The 14,746-nt window shown below is 39.0% G+C and overlaps 1 protein-coding gene across 16 annotated transcripts in view; it reads left to right on the plus strand.

Annotated features, from left to right (window-relative positions):
- CADPS2 (calcium dependent secretion activator 2) overlaps window positions 1–14,746 on the plus strand; it is a 368,776-nt gene that overhangs the window by 181,275 nt on the left and 172,755 nt on the right. For all 16 annotated transcript variants that reach the window (XM_083463298.1, XM_083463307.1, XM_083463306.1 and 13 more), the window contains exon 8: window positions 14,362–14,501. In XM_083463298.1, the coding sequence (XP_083319424.1) occupies window positions 14,362–14,501 (140 nt within the window). The remainder of the gene's footprint in view (window positions 1–14,361; window positions 14,502–14,746) is intronic.

Below are 14,746 nucleotides of genomic sequence, written 5' to 3' on the forward strand. Positions count from 1 at the left end.
AAGGAAATGTGACTAAAAATAAAGATGTAAATCATTAAATAATAATAATAATAATAATAATAATAATAATAATAATAATAATAATTTATACCCTGCCCATCTGGCTGGGCTTCCCCAGCCACTCTGGGCAGCTTCCAAAAAAATATTAAAATACAGTAATGCATCAAACATTAAAAGCTTCCCTAAGCAGGGCTGCCTTCAGATGTCTTCTAAAAGTCTGGTAGTTGTTGTTCTCTTTGACATTTGGTGGGAGGGCGTTCCACAGGGAGGGCGCCACTACCGAGAAGGCCCTCTGCCTGGTTCCCTGTAACTTGGCTTCTCGCAGTGAGGGAACTGCCAGAAGGCCCTCGGTGCTGGACCTCAGTGTCCGGGCTAAACGATGGGGGTAGAACGATTACTTTTGATTACTTGTTGCAATAGAATCAATTGTAATATCATTTGATTTGTAATATACAAATCAATTGTATATGTAATGTTATTGGACTCCAACTCCCATCATCCCTGGTACTGCTGGGAATTGGAGTCCAACAATAAGCAGAGGTTCTCCATTCCTTATTTATGGCATTACCAATATAAGGCTATTTACCTTCTTCCCTCAGCCCTCTGTCTCTAAAAAAAAAGAGAGTGAGAAATCCATGTCTGGCACTATGCTTGATAAATCAGATTGTGTAATCATGCATAGTGGTATTTTTCTGATAAGTTTTCCATTTTTTTATATATATATAAAGGGACCTTTATTACTTGAGTGCTTTTTGTTGACTGTTTTTATATATTGAGGCACGCATCTTTCCTCAGCGCCGAATTGAATGTTTTATTGTATAACACAGCTTTAGATGGGAAGAGATTTAGAGATGGAAGAGATTGCATTCAGTATGGTAAGAAAGGTAATGAAAATAATGGACAATGAATATGGGAGTCTGAAATGAATAAGAGGGGGAAAGTTTACAAGATACTCATTTTGCTTGTTGATCCCATCTGATAAGAGGCAGATGAGTGATAAGATCCATACAGTCATTATTGGAAGGAAGGGAGTAGGTGGTGCTGTGGTCTAAACCACTGAGTCTCTTGGGCTTGCCAATCAGAAGGTCGGCAGTTTGAATCCACGCTACAGAGGGAGCTCCCGTTGCTCTGTCCCAGCTTCTGCCAACCTAGCAGTTTGAAAGCACGCCAGTGCAAGTAGATACATAGGTACCAATTAATCAGGAAGGTAAATAGCGTAAAGGAGTTAATTGTATTAGAAAGAGGATTTTGGAGAACTGTCACAATGAAATTCAGTTGGGGGGGAATCGAGGAAGTCAGACTACAATGAAAGTTAACTTGGATTTTGGAAGTATTGACTGTTTTTATTCTTTATTCTTTTTCTTTTTTCTTTTAGTATTGTAATATGTTTCTTTTGTGTTTTTTATATGTTATATTTGTTCTAAACGTGGAAAATCAATTTGAAAAATTTGAAGAAGAAAAAAGGAAGGTAAACGGCATATCCATGCACTCTGCCATTAGTCTTGGTGTCCCATTGTGCCAGAAGCGATTTAGTCATGCTGGTCACATGACCTGGAAAGCTGTCTGTGGACAAACGCTGGCTCCCTTGGCCTGAAAGCGAGATGAGCGCTGCACCCCATAGTCGCCTTTGACTGGACTTAACCATCCAGGGGTATTTTATCTTACCTTTTTTACCTTTATTGGAAGACAACCACCCAAGTTTCATCCTATTGTTCAGATGTTCTTAACGAATGTGTCTGATCATTGAATCAGATCAGTGTTAAATGTTAAGGGAAGTTTTTAACTAAATGAATATTTTTAACCCTGTTGATTCAATTGATTGGTCCTCTTTTTCTGTTTCACATATATGTACTTTATGTTTCTGTCATGATGGCTCAAAACAACAATATGAACTTTGCTTGACTTGATCATTGCAAGTTCCAGCTAATCATGTGCCCATCTGCACGGCAGAAAAGAATAGGAGCAGAACCTGTTTGGTGTTCTCTGTTTACATTGCCCCTCGATAATAATAATAGTTGTTGTTATTTATTTATACCCCAGACACTTTGGGCGGCTCCTAACAGAATATTAGGTAAAGCTAAAGGGATCCCTGACCATTAGGTCCAGTCGTGACCGACTCTGGGGTTGCAGTGCTCATCTCGCTTTATTGGTCAAGGGAGCTGGTGTATAGCTTCCAGGTCATGTGGCCAGCATGACTAAGCCACTTCTGGCGAACCAGAGCAGCACATGGAAACACCGTTTACCTTCCTGCCGGAGCGGTACCTATTTATCTACTTGCACTTTGACGTGCTTTTGAACTGCTAAGTTGGCAAGAGCAGGGGCCGAGCAACGGGAGCTCACCCCGCCGCAGGGATTCAAACTGCTGACCTTCTGATCAGCAAGTTCTAGGCCCTGTGGTTTAACCTACAGTGCCACCCGCATCCCCAACAGAATATTAAAAGCATAATAAAACATTGAACATTAAGAACTTCCCTAAACAAGGTGGGCGGCACTACTGAGAAGGCCTTCTGCCTGGTTCCCTGTAACCCCACTTCTCACAGCGAGGGAACTGCCAGAAGACCCTCAGAACTGGACCTCCGTGTCCGGGTAGAATGATAGGTGTGGAGATGCTCCTTCAGCTATACTGGGCTGAGACTGTTTAGGGCTTTAAAGGTCAGCACCAACACTTTGAATTGTGCTCAGAAACGTACTCGATATTATGTTAGCCCAAAATCCACTTATGCTGTGTGGTATTTTCATGGGGCATGTGAAATATTACTATAGACCATCCAGTTGTTGGCAAATACTTATACTGGAGGCAAGAAAGGCTTCTGTGTAGGTATCCTTTGGAGGCAGATCATATGTTATAGCATTGTGTGCAAAACAGAAGCAGTGAGCAACTCATTTTCCTAATTTCTTGTGAAATGTGCACAGACATGTACATCTCACTCACAGTGAGTTCTGTGTGCTCTGTGATTCCAGACTGGATGAGATGCGTTTAATTCCGCATCTCAGTTCTTAAAGCACAAACCAATAGTATGAGTTACTCCCTCTTCATTCTTTGTTCCTCCCTAGTGTATAAACTGCTTCAAATCCACCATTGTTGGCAAATATCATAAGACCTCTAGCTTCACTTTAACAGCATACATAGTAAGTATATACAGTGGTACCTTGGTACTCAAACGCCTTGGTTCCCCAAACGCTGAAAACCCAGAAGTGTTCCAGTTTTCGAACGTTTTTCAGAAGCTGAATATCCGATGCGGCTGTCAGCTCTTGTTTCCAGGGCACCTGCACAATCAGAAGCTGCGCCTTGGTTTTTGAACATTTCAGAAGTCAAATGGACTTCTGGAACGGATTAAGTTTGGCACTTTTGTTTTTGCTATTTATTTTGCGTTTTTGTTTTTGAGGCATTTTCAGTTAATTTGTTTTTGTGACTGTGTGGAATGCAGTTCAGCTACTGATTGATTGATTGATTGATTGGTTGATTGATTGTGTGAAGCAAGAGATTCTGAGAGAAATAAAGTTACACCAAGTGCAGTATATGAAGATGATAAATCAGGAAATTGAATGGAAAATTAAACAAATGTGACAAAGGACTTTTGAATCGGCAAATAAATGTGGGAAACTGCTAGCTTGGCAGATGAAGAAAAGACAAAAACTTAATACCATTACCAATTTGGAAGTGGAGGGAAAAAATATCCAGAATCCAGTGGAAATTAGAAAATGCTTCCAGAGGTATTTTAAACAACTATACACACAAGGGCCACAGAAAGAGTTTGATATAGACCAGTTTTTGCGAACAAATGGACTTCAAAAAATCTCATAAGAAAATAAGATAATGTTGAACTACAGAATCACGGAACAGGAGGTAGAAGGTGCCATTCAGAATATGCAGCTGGGAAAATCTCCAGGGCCGGACGGTTTAACCTCAAAATACTATAGAACTTTGAAGGATTGGTTAATTCAACCACTAAAGGAGGTTTGTAATGAAATTTTGGAGGGGGAAAAAGTGCCAGAGTCGTGGAAAGAAGCATTTATTACACTTATACCGAAAATTGAGTCTGAAAAGACACAACTTAAGAACTACCGACCCATATCCCTGTTAAATGTGGATTACAAAATTTTTGCTGACATTTTGGCCAAGAGGTTAAAAAAAGTTCTAAAGGAAGTGATACATAAGGATCAAGCTGGCTTTCTCCCAGGCAGACATTTGTCTGATAACACGAGGAATATAATTAACATATTGGAGAAGTTGCAAGAGGAAATCAACACAAAAGCAGTTTTAATTTTTGTGGATGCCGAGAAAGTCTTTGATAATATTTATTGGAGTTTTATGAGGAAAAACCTTCAGGGGATGGGGGTTGGTCAAGGGTTTGAAAATGGTATAAGTGCAATTTATTCAGAGCAAAAGGCTAAATTAATAGTTAATAACGTGGTAACAGAGGAATTTAAGATAGAGAAAGGGACACGACAAGGCTGCCCAATTTCCCCTTTACTTTTTATCTCCGTCCTGGGGGTTTTTGTTAAACATGATTAGGAGGGACCATCTGATTAAAGGTATAATGGTCGGAGCTAAACAATACAAACTGAAAGCTTTTGCAGATGACCTAGTTTTGACATTACAGGAACCAGAATCTAGCACCAAAAGAGTATTAGAACTGATCCAAGAGTTTGGTCAGGTGGCAGGATTTAAGTTGAATAAGTTAAAAACTAAAGTTCTAGAGAGAAACTTAACAATGACCAAAAGAGAGAGGTTTCAGAATGAGACAGGTTTAACAGTGGTGAAGAAGGTGAAATACCTGGGGATCAATATGACAGCTAAAAATGGGAAATTATTTAAGGACAATTATGAAAAGTGTTGGTCAGACGTTAAAAGGGATCTAGAAATATGGTCAAATTTGAAGCTTTCCTTGTTGGGTCGAATTGCAGTTATTAAGATGAATGTATTACCAAGAATGTTATTTTTGTTTCAATCGTTACAGATAATAGACAAGATGGACTGTTTCAAGAAGTGGCAGAGTGACATTTCTAAATTCGTCTGGCAGGGCAAGAAACCCAGAATAAAGTTTAAAATATTAACTGATGCTAAAGAAAGAGGGGGATTTGCCCTGCCAGACCTTAAACTTTATTATGAATCAGCAGCTTTCTGCTGGTTGAAGGACTAGCTGCTTCTTGAGAACACAGACATTTTGGACTTAGAAGGTTTTAATAATATTTTTGGATGGCATGCATACCTGTGGTACGACAAGGTTAAAGCTCATAAGGCATTTAAAAATCATATTGTCAGGAAAGCACTGTTTAATGTCTGGACACGATACAAAGACTTACTTGAAAATAAAACCCCAAGGTGGTTGTCACCGATGGAGGCAAAAGCTCAAAAAAAACCTCAATATGGAGGCCAGGTGGCCAAAATATTGGGAGATTTTGGAGCAAGAAGGAGACAAATTGAAATTGCAGAGTTTTGAGAAATTAAAAGACAGAGTGCGAGATTGGCTTCATTATTATCAAATAAGAGAGGTTTACAATTTGGATAAAAAAATGGCTTCCAGGTGGAAAAATCAAAGTTGGAAATAGAACTGTTAGATCCCAAAACTAAGATACTTTCAAGAATGTATAACTTGCTGTTAAAATGGAATACTCAAGATGAGACGGTTAAATCTGCTATGATTAAATGGGCACAGGACGTTGGACATAATATTATGTTTGCTGACTGGGAACAGTTATGGACCACAGGTATGAAATTTACGGCATGTAATGCCTTAAGAGAGAATATTATGAAAATGGTATACAGGTGGTACATGACACCAGTCAAGCTTGCAAAAATCTATCATTTGCCCGATAATAAATGCTGGAAATGTAAAGAAACTGAAGGTACATTCTTTCACCTTTGGTGGACGTGCCCAAAGATTAAGGCCTTCTGGGAAATGATATATAATGAATTGAAAAAGGTATTTAAATATACCTTCCTGAAGAAACCAGAGGCCTTTCTCCTGGGCATTGTCGGCCAATTGGTGCCAAAGAAGGACAGAACTTTTTTTTATGTATGCAACAACAGCAGCAAGAATACTCATTGCAAAGTATTGGAAGACACAAGATTTACCCACTCTGGAAGAATGGCAGATGAAGGTGATGGACTATATGGAATTGGCAGAAATGACTGGCAGAATCCGTGACCAGGGAGAAGAGTCGGTGGAAGAAGATTGGAAGAAATTTAAAGACTACCTGCAGAAATACTGTAAAATTAAGGAAAGTTAAAAGGATGTTGGATGGGAAATAAGTGGTATTGGTAAAAAGTTTTTTAAGAGTATGCAAGTATGGATTGTTAACACTTAGAAATATATATTTACAATAGGTGATGACACAGAGTCATGAAAAATGACAGAGGGTAAGGATTTGCTGAAAGGACTTTTGAAATGGGAATACAAAAGGGGAGGTGTGAGGGGGTCAAAGAATCAAGGTAATGAGATAAAGGAGGATTGAAGGATGGAATTAATTTTAAACTTTTTGTGCTTGTTTTTCCTTTTTTTTACATATCTAATCATTGTTTTTTCCCTCTCTTGTCTATATAATTTTTTCTCTATGTGTATTTTCTTCTTGTCTTATTCCTCTCTTTATTTTTTAAATTGTTATTTGTGTGAACTGTATTGTATAATTCTATGTTTATTTCTAAAATCTTAATAAATATTATTTTTTTAAAAAATGATTGTGTGAAGAAAGGGATAAAAGCCCCCCATCCAAACAATAACTATCATCAGTGCAGGTATGAAAAAATAATTTTTATTTTTATCATCTACAATACTGTCTTATTTATTTTATAGTACAGTACATTGATTATTGCTTTCATTTTATGAATCAATGGTTTTGTTAGATAGTAAAACTCATGTCAAGTTGCTGTTTTGGGGGGTTGTTTTTAAAAGTCTGAAGCGAATTAATCCATTTTGCATTACTTTCTATGGGAACACATGCCTTGGTTTTGGAATGTTTTGGTTTTGAAACAGGTTTCTGGAACGTATTAAGTTTGAGAACCAAGGTACACTGTACGATCAATAAGGTTTATAGTTTTAATGCTGGCATTAAATAGGGTTTATTGGTTCTAGAATTGTCTGCTGCTTTTATTGCTGAGAAGCTTTTAGCCCAAATATCTGACCTAGAGGAGCTTTGGCCACATAACTGTCAGGACTTGATGAGGAATGTGTGAGTTGGTCAACAGGGAAAAGGAGTGAGACATATATACCGGTACTTAAGTAGCTAACCCTTCATTGATAGAATAGTGCAAGTGAAATGTATGGAATTTTGAGTTGTAATGGCAATGGTGGGGGTGAGTTGGGAACAGAGTTAACGTTTAATTTGCTTGGCAATGACTGAGATTTTAAAACTGTGTGCATATTCTAGCTTTCATGTACATAAAAACATCAGGATTTGTTTGACAGAGGCCAGTTGCAAAGGTAATCTGTGTATGAAATCCATTTTTAAAAATGTGTTCTTGCGTTTGAATCAGGAATGCTAATTTCCTAGTCCCAAAGATTCATTTCATTCCTTTTTTGTCATGTTCTGTCCTTTGAATATCAAATATTCAAGATTACTAATTGAAAGTGACAGCCATTGTACTTGCTTAACACACAAGTGAATACAATGTGGGAGCAACAGGTGGTGTTTGACTACAGCGACTATCTGAGTATAAAGATAATTCATCCTTGTTCTAGTGATTATTCAATTAAGAAAAGAAAAACTTATTATTCTTTCTTAGCTGCTCGTCAAATCCTAAAGCAGTTTGTATAACATATTATCTTTTATGGAGAAGATACTGCCTCAGTTCTATAATTGCTTGTAGAAATCTTAAAATAACTTGTTGGCTCATCTTGTCATTAAAAAGAAGAAGAAGAATCAGATCCAACTTCTTCATTATTATAAGTGTTCTTCTTTGTTGGAACTGGTATTGCTGTTTCGTTTCTCTTATTTCCAAATTGGACAGTGAAGGTTGTGTTTCCCCACCCACCTCTGCCCCCAAACCCTATATTTTTTTCATCCCACAAGTTCAAAATTTCCAGCAGTGTTTTAATCTGGGTGTAGGACCTTGAATGGCCGACTTTTGCTCATCCAAGCTGGTCAAGTACTGTATTTTTCGCTCCACAAGACACACGTTTTTCCTCCTAAAAAGTAAGGGGAAATGTCGTGCGTCTTATGGAGCGAATGTGTGGTCGATCGCTGGCTCCCTTTCTGGCCCTGCCCCCTTGCCCACACCTCCATTGTTGAATGTTCTGCAGATGGAGGCTGTTTGTTTCCCCAGCGACTGGCTGATTAGATTATCTGTCTGGAAACTGTAGACACGGCTCCCTTTCCTTCTTTCCTAAAGAAGCTGCAGAACTGTGAGTTGAACCCCATAAAAACAGGATTTTTTTTCCCTTTGCAAAGTAAGCTCAACAACTTTGAGCTGATCCTCAAAAAAAGGGGCTTTCCCCCTTTCCTCCTCTAAAAACTAGGTGCGTCTTATGGTCAGGTGCATCTTATGGAGAGAAAAATGTGGTAATTCTTGTGAGACGGACCAGTATATCTTCCCTTGCCTCTAGCACCACAGGCCCCTGGCGTTCTCTAAATCAGGTCCTTCATATTCCAGCACTTTCTCTCATCTAAATTCTATGCTAACATAAAATGAGCTCCAGCAAGCTTCAAGGCCTGTCACCAGAATATGTGGTGTCTGTTTTTACGGAATATCTCTAAATATCTAGCCCTGTAGACATTTGGAAAGTGTACTGCTCATCTTCCAGTGTGGTGGCCTCTTCAGCGAGATTTCTTTTTCGCTGGTCTTCTCCTGTGACCCTCTCTCTCGTTCTGTCTTAGTGGCTTAGTTTGTGTCTCGGCTAGAGAATGGAAGCTGATGGCTGGCATTCATCTCAAGGAGATTGAGGTTATAACCTGTACGTTGAGATAAGAAAACATAAGCCATGGTAGACGTTTTTGCTTCCCCCCCCACCCCGCCGCCCGCTCTCAGGTTCAGTCTATTGAATCTGCTGGAGCAGGTATAGGTCAAGAGGAAGCTGTGGTTGCCTGAATTTGATCCAGGAGAAAATGCTGCTATTCCTTCTGCTTTCTGTCTCTAGCTCAGTAATTGGCGTGGGCTGAATGGTAATCGTGAATGCAAGTAGTGGTAAGAAAAAGGAGGTAAGGTGAAGGAGATGTACTGTATTGACGCACTAATAGGGCAGAGTGAACAGGAGGGATAATAACGAAGGCCATCAATCTTTGCAAATATTTGTACAGCAGGGAATTGGGGCTGGTATCTAGAGTAGGAGGGACTCAAAACCATAGCTGTCAACCGTCCCTTATTTGGCGGGAAAGTCCCTTATCCCAGCACTGTGTCCCGCTGCTTTCCCTTATTGATGATGTCCCTTTAATTTCCCAGGTTTCAAAGGAAGCAGCTCTTCTCCCTCCCTCCCTGCCGGCCAGGGAGGCTCCAACTGTGTTGCTTGGCTGTGTTGCTCACCCAATAAGGAGTCTAAGAACGACTGGGGGGTGGAGCTTGCATGCCTTGTGCTGATCAAATCGGCCACGTTGCCTGGGGACTCGCTTTTGCTCAGCCCTTCCCAGCGGAGAGGTGACGGTGGTTTTCCTTGCTGCATCCCCTTTGCTGGGTTGCTGCGCTGTGGGAACCACCGCTTGAGGCTTCATTTGGCTGCTGGCTGGGCTTTCTGCCTTTGGCTCGGAGGGGCTCAGAAGTTGAACATACCTGTGTTTGGAAAATCTCTTATTTTGGCTGCTGATCCCTTATTTTCAAGGCTGCTGGTCCCTTATTTTCAAATCTGTAAGTTGACAGCTTTATTTATTTATTTAATTTAAATTCATCATTAATACACATATACAAGCATACAAACATACATTTCATACAATCCTTAAAAATGTTCAAACATACTTACATTCAATCCCACAAATAGTTCCTTTCCCCATCACCATCCACCAGCCCTTCACCCCACCTTTGTGTTTGACTTCCAATCTACTCAATTACAATTTCTTTCCACTTCTATTACTTTCTTTCACACACCTTTACCCTAATTTCATACTTCTTTTTCTATTACACATTGTTTTCCATCTTATTTGATATTTCAGTATTTGAAACGGAACTTGTTTATTCTAATAGGAGTTCTGATTTTTCGATATGATTTTGCAAGTATCTTTTAAACACCTTCCAGTCCCTATCTATCTTTTCTTTTGAAATCCTTCCAATTTCTTCCATTGTTTTGGATATATTGTAATACTCCAATAATTTGGCAAGCCACTCTGTTTTTGTCGGTATTATACCACTTTTCCAGTTTTTCGCAATCAATAGCCTTGCTGCTACTGTTGCGTATAAATATAAGGTCTTATCTTCTTCCTTTAGGCTTCCTGGTACTATTCCCAATAGAAAACCTTCTGGTGTTTTCCTAAATGAGTATCTAAACTTTTTTTTCATTTCATTATATATTATTTCCCAAAATTGTTTGATGTTTAAACAATTCCACCATATATGTATCATAGTACCTTTTCCCGTGTTGCATCGCCAGCAGATATCGCTACAGTTTTTATTCATTCGCTATGCATAGTTATGAGGGCAGCGGGAGAAAGTCTAAAAGAGCCAAATCATTTTTCCCCCTTCAAATTTATTTATTTATTTGGTTGGTTTTTCAAATTAAATTTTTACAGAGATATATCAAACATAAATAGTAAAAAAAAACCCAACAGGTTCTATTATTAATTATTTCTTCCAGCATCATTTATGATGCTCCAAATCCTTTACCTCTTCCATTATGTCCAGAATTCAACCATAAACTACAAGTGATATTCCAATCCTACTAACGAATTTAACTATTTACAATTTTTCCCCATTCCTTATTAAAATTTTGGTCTTCCTGATTTCTGACTTCCAGTCATTTTAGCCATTTCAGCATAGTCCATTAACTTCATCTGCCATTTGCCTCTGGTAGGGACTTTATCTTCTTTCCATCTCTGGGCCAATAACATCCGTGCAGCCGTGGTGGCATACATAAATAGTCTTTTCTGCTCCTTTGGGATTTGGGCACCTAGAATTCCTAAAAGGAAGACTAATTCCCATTGGTTAACTTATTAGTAACAGAACATGACTTGTACAAAAATGAAAGATGCATTACATTCTAAACTTGTTAAATGGTGAAAATTTGGACAACCTTGAAGCAGCTAAAACATACCTGGGTGGTCCAATTGAGAAAACCTTATATTATTATTTTTTTAGTTAGGGTTTGAAATATTCATTATTTACTGGCCATGGTACGAAGGAAATTCGGCAGAAATGTGAATGTAGAATTACCTTTATTGTACTATGAACTTCATACAATTTCTGGATTCATCTGCAATTGTTTTACCTTTTTTGTTCTGTCTATCACTTATTAATATATTTAAACCCATTTTAACCACTTTTTTTTTTGCAAAATTAAGAAATTATTGTCCCAATACATCAGCCCTTACCCATACATATAATAACAGAAAAGCTAAAATCAGAGATATTGCAGTTTCATAAATGGCAAAGAAAGTGTGTGTGTGTGTGTGTGTGTGTGTGTGTGTGTGTGTGTGTATGAATGACTAACACAGGGCCAGCCAATCAAAGCCCTGCTTAACTAAAAAACTATGGAGGTGGCCTTGTTATTGGCCCAGGAGCTGGCCATTCAGTGATGGGTAAATCCAGCTTCTGCTGCAGACCTGAAGAACTTATTCCTCCTAATCTTGAGTTCAAGGGGAAAGATCATTATGCACCTTAAATGTGGACGGTGTGCATGCACTGAAAGAGCATATAACTATATGTATCTTTTGGGCTTCAGATTTTCATCTTAAAAATATTGAGGAGTGGGTGATGTTTCCTCTGACTCAGCCTTTGGAATCAGAGAAACAATTCACAAAGTTTATCACGTTCTTGATATAAGGAGCTGGACGTAATTGAGAGGAAAAGAATCGCACCATTACTCACAAGTCCTTTGCTAGGAATGTATAATCCAAAAAGAAGAAAGGTGTTGCGGGAGGGCAAGGGAGGAAACCAACCTGAAATAAATCCGCTGGTTTATTTATTATAGATGAGTGAGAAATCTTCAAGAAATGCCTTGCTTGGGATTCTGTTAGCGTAAGCAAAAAGAATCATTTGAACTTGTTAGAATCCTTGTGTCGCATCCTAATGCCTCATCTTAATATTGCCGTTTCGTTACTTACTTAGTTCCTTTTATAAATTTGCTTCCTGTGAAACATCTCAAAGCCATTTAATGACAAAAACTGATACAGAAGTGTTAAGGTGAAAATCATTCTTTGAAATGGTTCGTGTGTTCTGGAAAACCTTCACACCTCTATATCCTCTTTCCCCCTCTGGCCATATTGTCTCCAAATGTGGTGTTAAAGCAGTAATGTCGGTCTGGGGTTTGTCAAGCTGTGCAGCACTGCAGGTGTGCATTCGGAGCAGGGCAGAGAAAGCATTGCTTCAAAACATGTTCAGTTGCCACATGACAGTGAATTAGAGCATAACTGGGAACTTCCGTGGGAGACGGACGGCTCCCAGTCTGGATTTTATGTTGATAAAAGCTTGGGGGCAGCAACAGCCAAAGCAGCAATCTGGAGAGAGAGTCACTTAGGATATGGTTACCAGATGTCCCTGTTTCCCGGGGACAGTCTTACAAATCTTTCCCTGGACAAACTCCCTCCCCAGAATCTCCCCAGATTTCATTTAATGTCCCCAGATTTATATTTTAAGTGCTGTAGATTTATTAGTAGGGAATGAATGTTGTGTGATTGGTTCAACGGCACAAGACACATCATATGGGGCCTTCCTTTGAGGCAAAATGGTGGGTGCCACAGCAGCGAGCACCTCCTGAAGCCAGCCAGAGGAATGGCTTTAGATCTAATTATGGTAGATCGAATCTCACATTTCATCTAGTTCAGCCATTGAAAAATGCAAAATTCAGCCATCCGTACCCTCAGCAGCCAGTATTAAGGCTGTGCAATTAATATTTGGCATGATGTAGATCAGGGGTCAGCAAACTTTTTTAGCAATGAGCCAGTCCACTGTCCCTCAGATCATGTGGTGGGCTGGACTATATTTTTTTTTTGGGGGGGGGGGGGAATTGAACGAATTCCTATGCCCCACAAATAACCCAGAGATGTATTTTAAATAAAAGCACACATTCTACTCATGTAAAAACACCAGGCAGGCCCCATAAATAACCCAGAGATGCATTTTAAATAAAAGGACACATTCTACTCATGTAAAAACACACTGATTCCTGGACCATCTACGGGTCGGATTTAGAAGGCAATTGGGCCGCATCCAGCCCCCGGACCTTAGATTGCCTACCCCTGATGTAGATCAATGATATTTTTCCACATCGGTGTTGGGTGAGCGACTAGTTTTGTTGAATTGGAATATAACTTTTAAGTAACAAATGTCATTTTTAATATGGAAAAAAGGAATAGAATATTCTACAAAATATTTTAAATAAAGAAATTACAGGACTGTCTCCAGAAACTATTATTATATTTGCTGTTTCATGACAATGAATGAAGACTACAGAAGCTGCTCAATCCTGCAGCTGCTTGCTTTGGGGAATTAATGTTCAACATTATGCCTCAGAGGATGCACTTAATAGAAGAGGGTTTTTCCTATAGAGTCTGCTACTGTGCAGGTGTCTGCGCTGGTGAGTATAAATGGTGACAGAGAGCAAGGCCTTCTCTGTTGTGGCACCTCAACTGTGGAACTGTCTCCTTCTGAAAGCACGAATGACAACATCTTTGGTTGTGCTGTCACCAAGCAAAAACACACCTGGTGTTCTGGACCATTGGGCGGATAATAGTAGTGTTTCTCCTTAATACATGGGGGGGGTTGTATGCTGCTCTGTTTCACTGTGGCTGGTACTATTAATTATTGTGTTTTAATTATTCTCTATGTTGTACAATATTTTCTCTATGTTAGAAACTGCACTCTATACAAAATTTCAAAGTGAAACAAATACTCCATGCCCTCTCATAATTTCATTTTATATCTTGTATAACCTGTTGTTTATAGCGGGGATAACTTGAAAACAGTGCATAGCCCCATCTTGAAAATGTTTGTATCGCTTGAAAGGTTGTTTTTCAGGCGCATTGAAGCTTTGAATTCATGAATGAAACAGGTTTGGTATCAAAGTGATCCAAAATGTGATGTTTTTTGGAAAATAAACTTGTCTGCTTTGAAGCTGGATGTGTTAAAATGAAGCTGAAGTCTTTAAAGATTTGCTTCTTCTATAATCCCCTTTCAAGCAGGAGAAAAGTGACAGAATCAGCTTCTGTACTGGCCAGAGCTTACAAGTCAATTGGTTAGAAGTTTTTCAGTGTGATAAGCAGCTCTCATTGTGTTCTCCGCAGGTAGTATTGTATCCAACATCCAATAGCTCAAAGTCACCTGAGCTGCATAAAATGATCGTCCCCAAAAACAGCCAAGACTCTGATTTGAAGATAAAGCTGGCAGTGAGGATGGATAAACCGGCACACATGAAGCATTGCGGGTGAGTTTTGCAAGCAGCAAAATTTTAATTCTGTTTCTAGTGGACACATAGTTTTTGTTTGGTTTGTTTTTTCTTCTACTGTATAATCCAAAGGGTGGGGGGGAATTAAAGAAATAATGCAAGTATGACTAGAGGAAATGCAAGCTTTGTTTAAACAAAGAGTAACTTGTGGCTTGAATTGAATGTATAATAGAGTCATTTGAGGATCAAAAGCCGTCAGGGGAAACTAATGTATGCAAGAATGA

This window comes from Podarcis liolepis, assembly GCF_965112155.1.
Source record: "Podarcis liolepis genome assembly, chromosome: 10".
Taxonomy (NCBI): domain Eukaryota; kingdom Metazoa; phylum Chordata; class Lepidosauria; order Squamata; family Lacertidae; genus Podarcis; species Podarcis liolepis.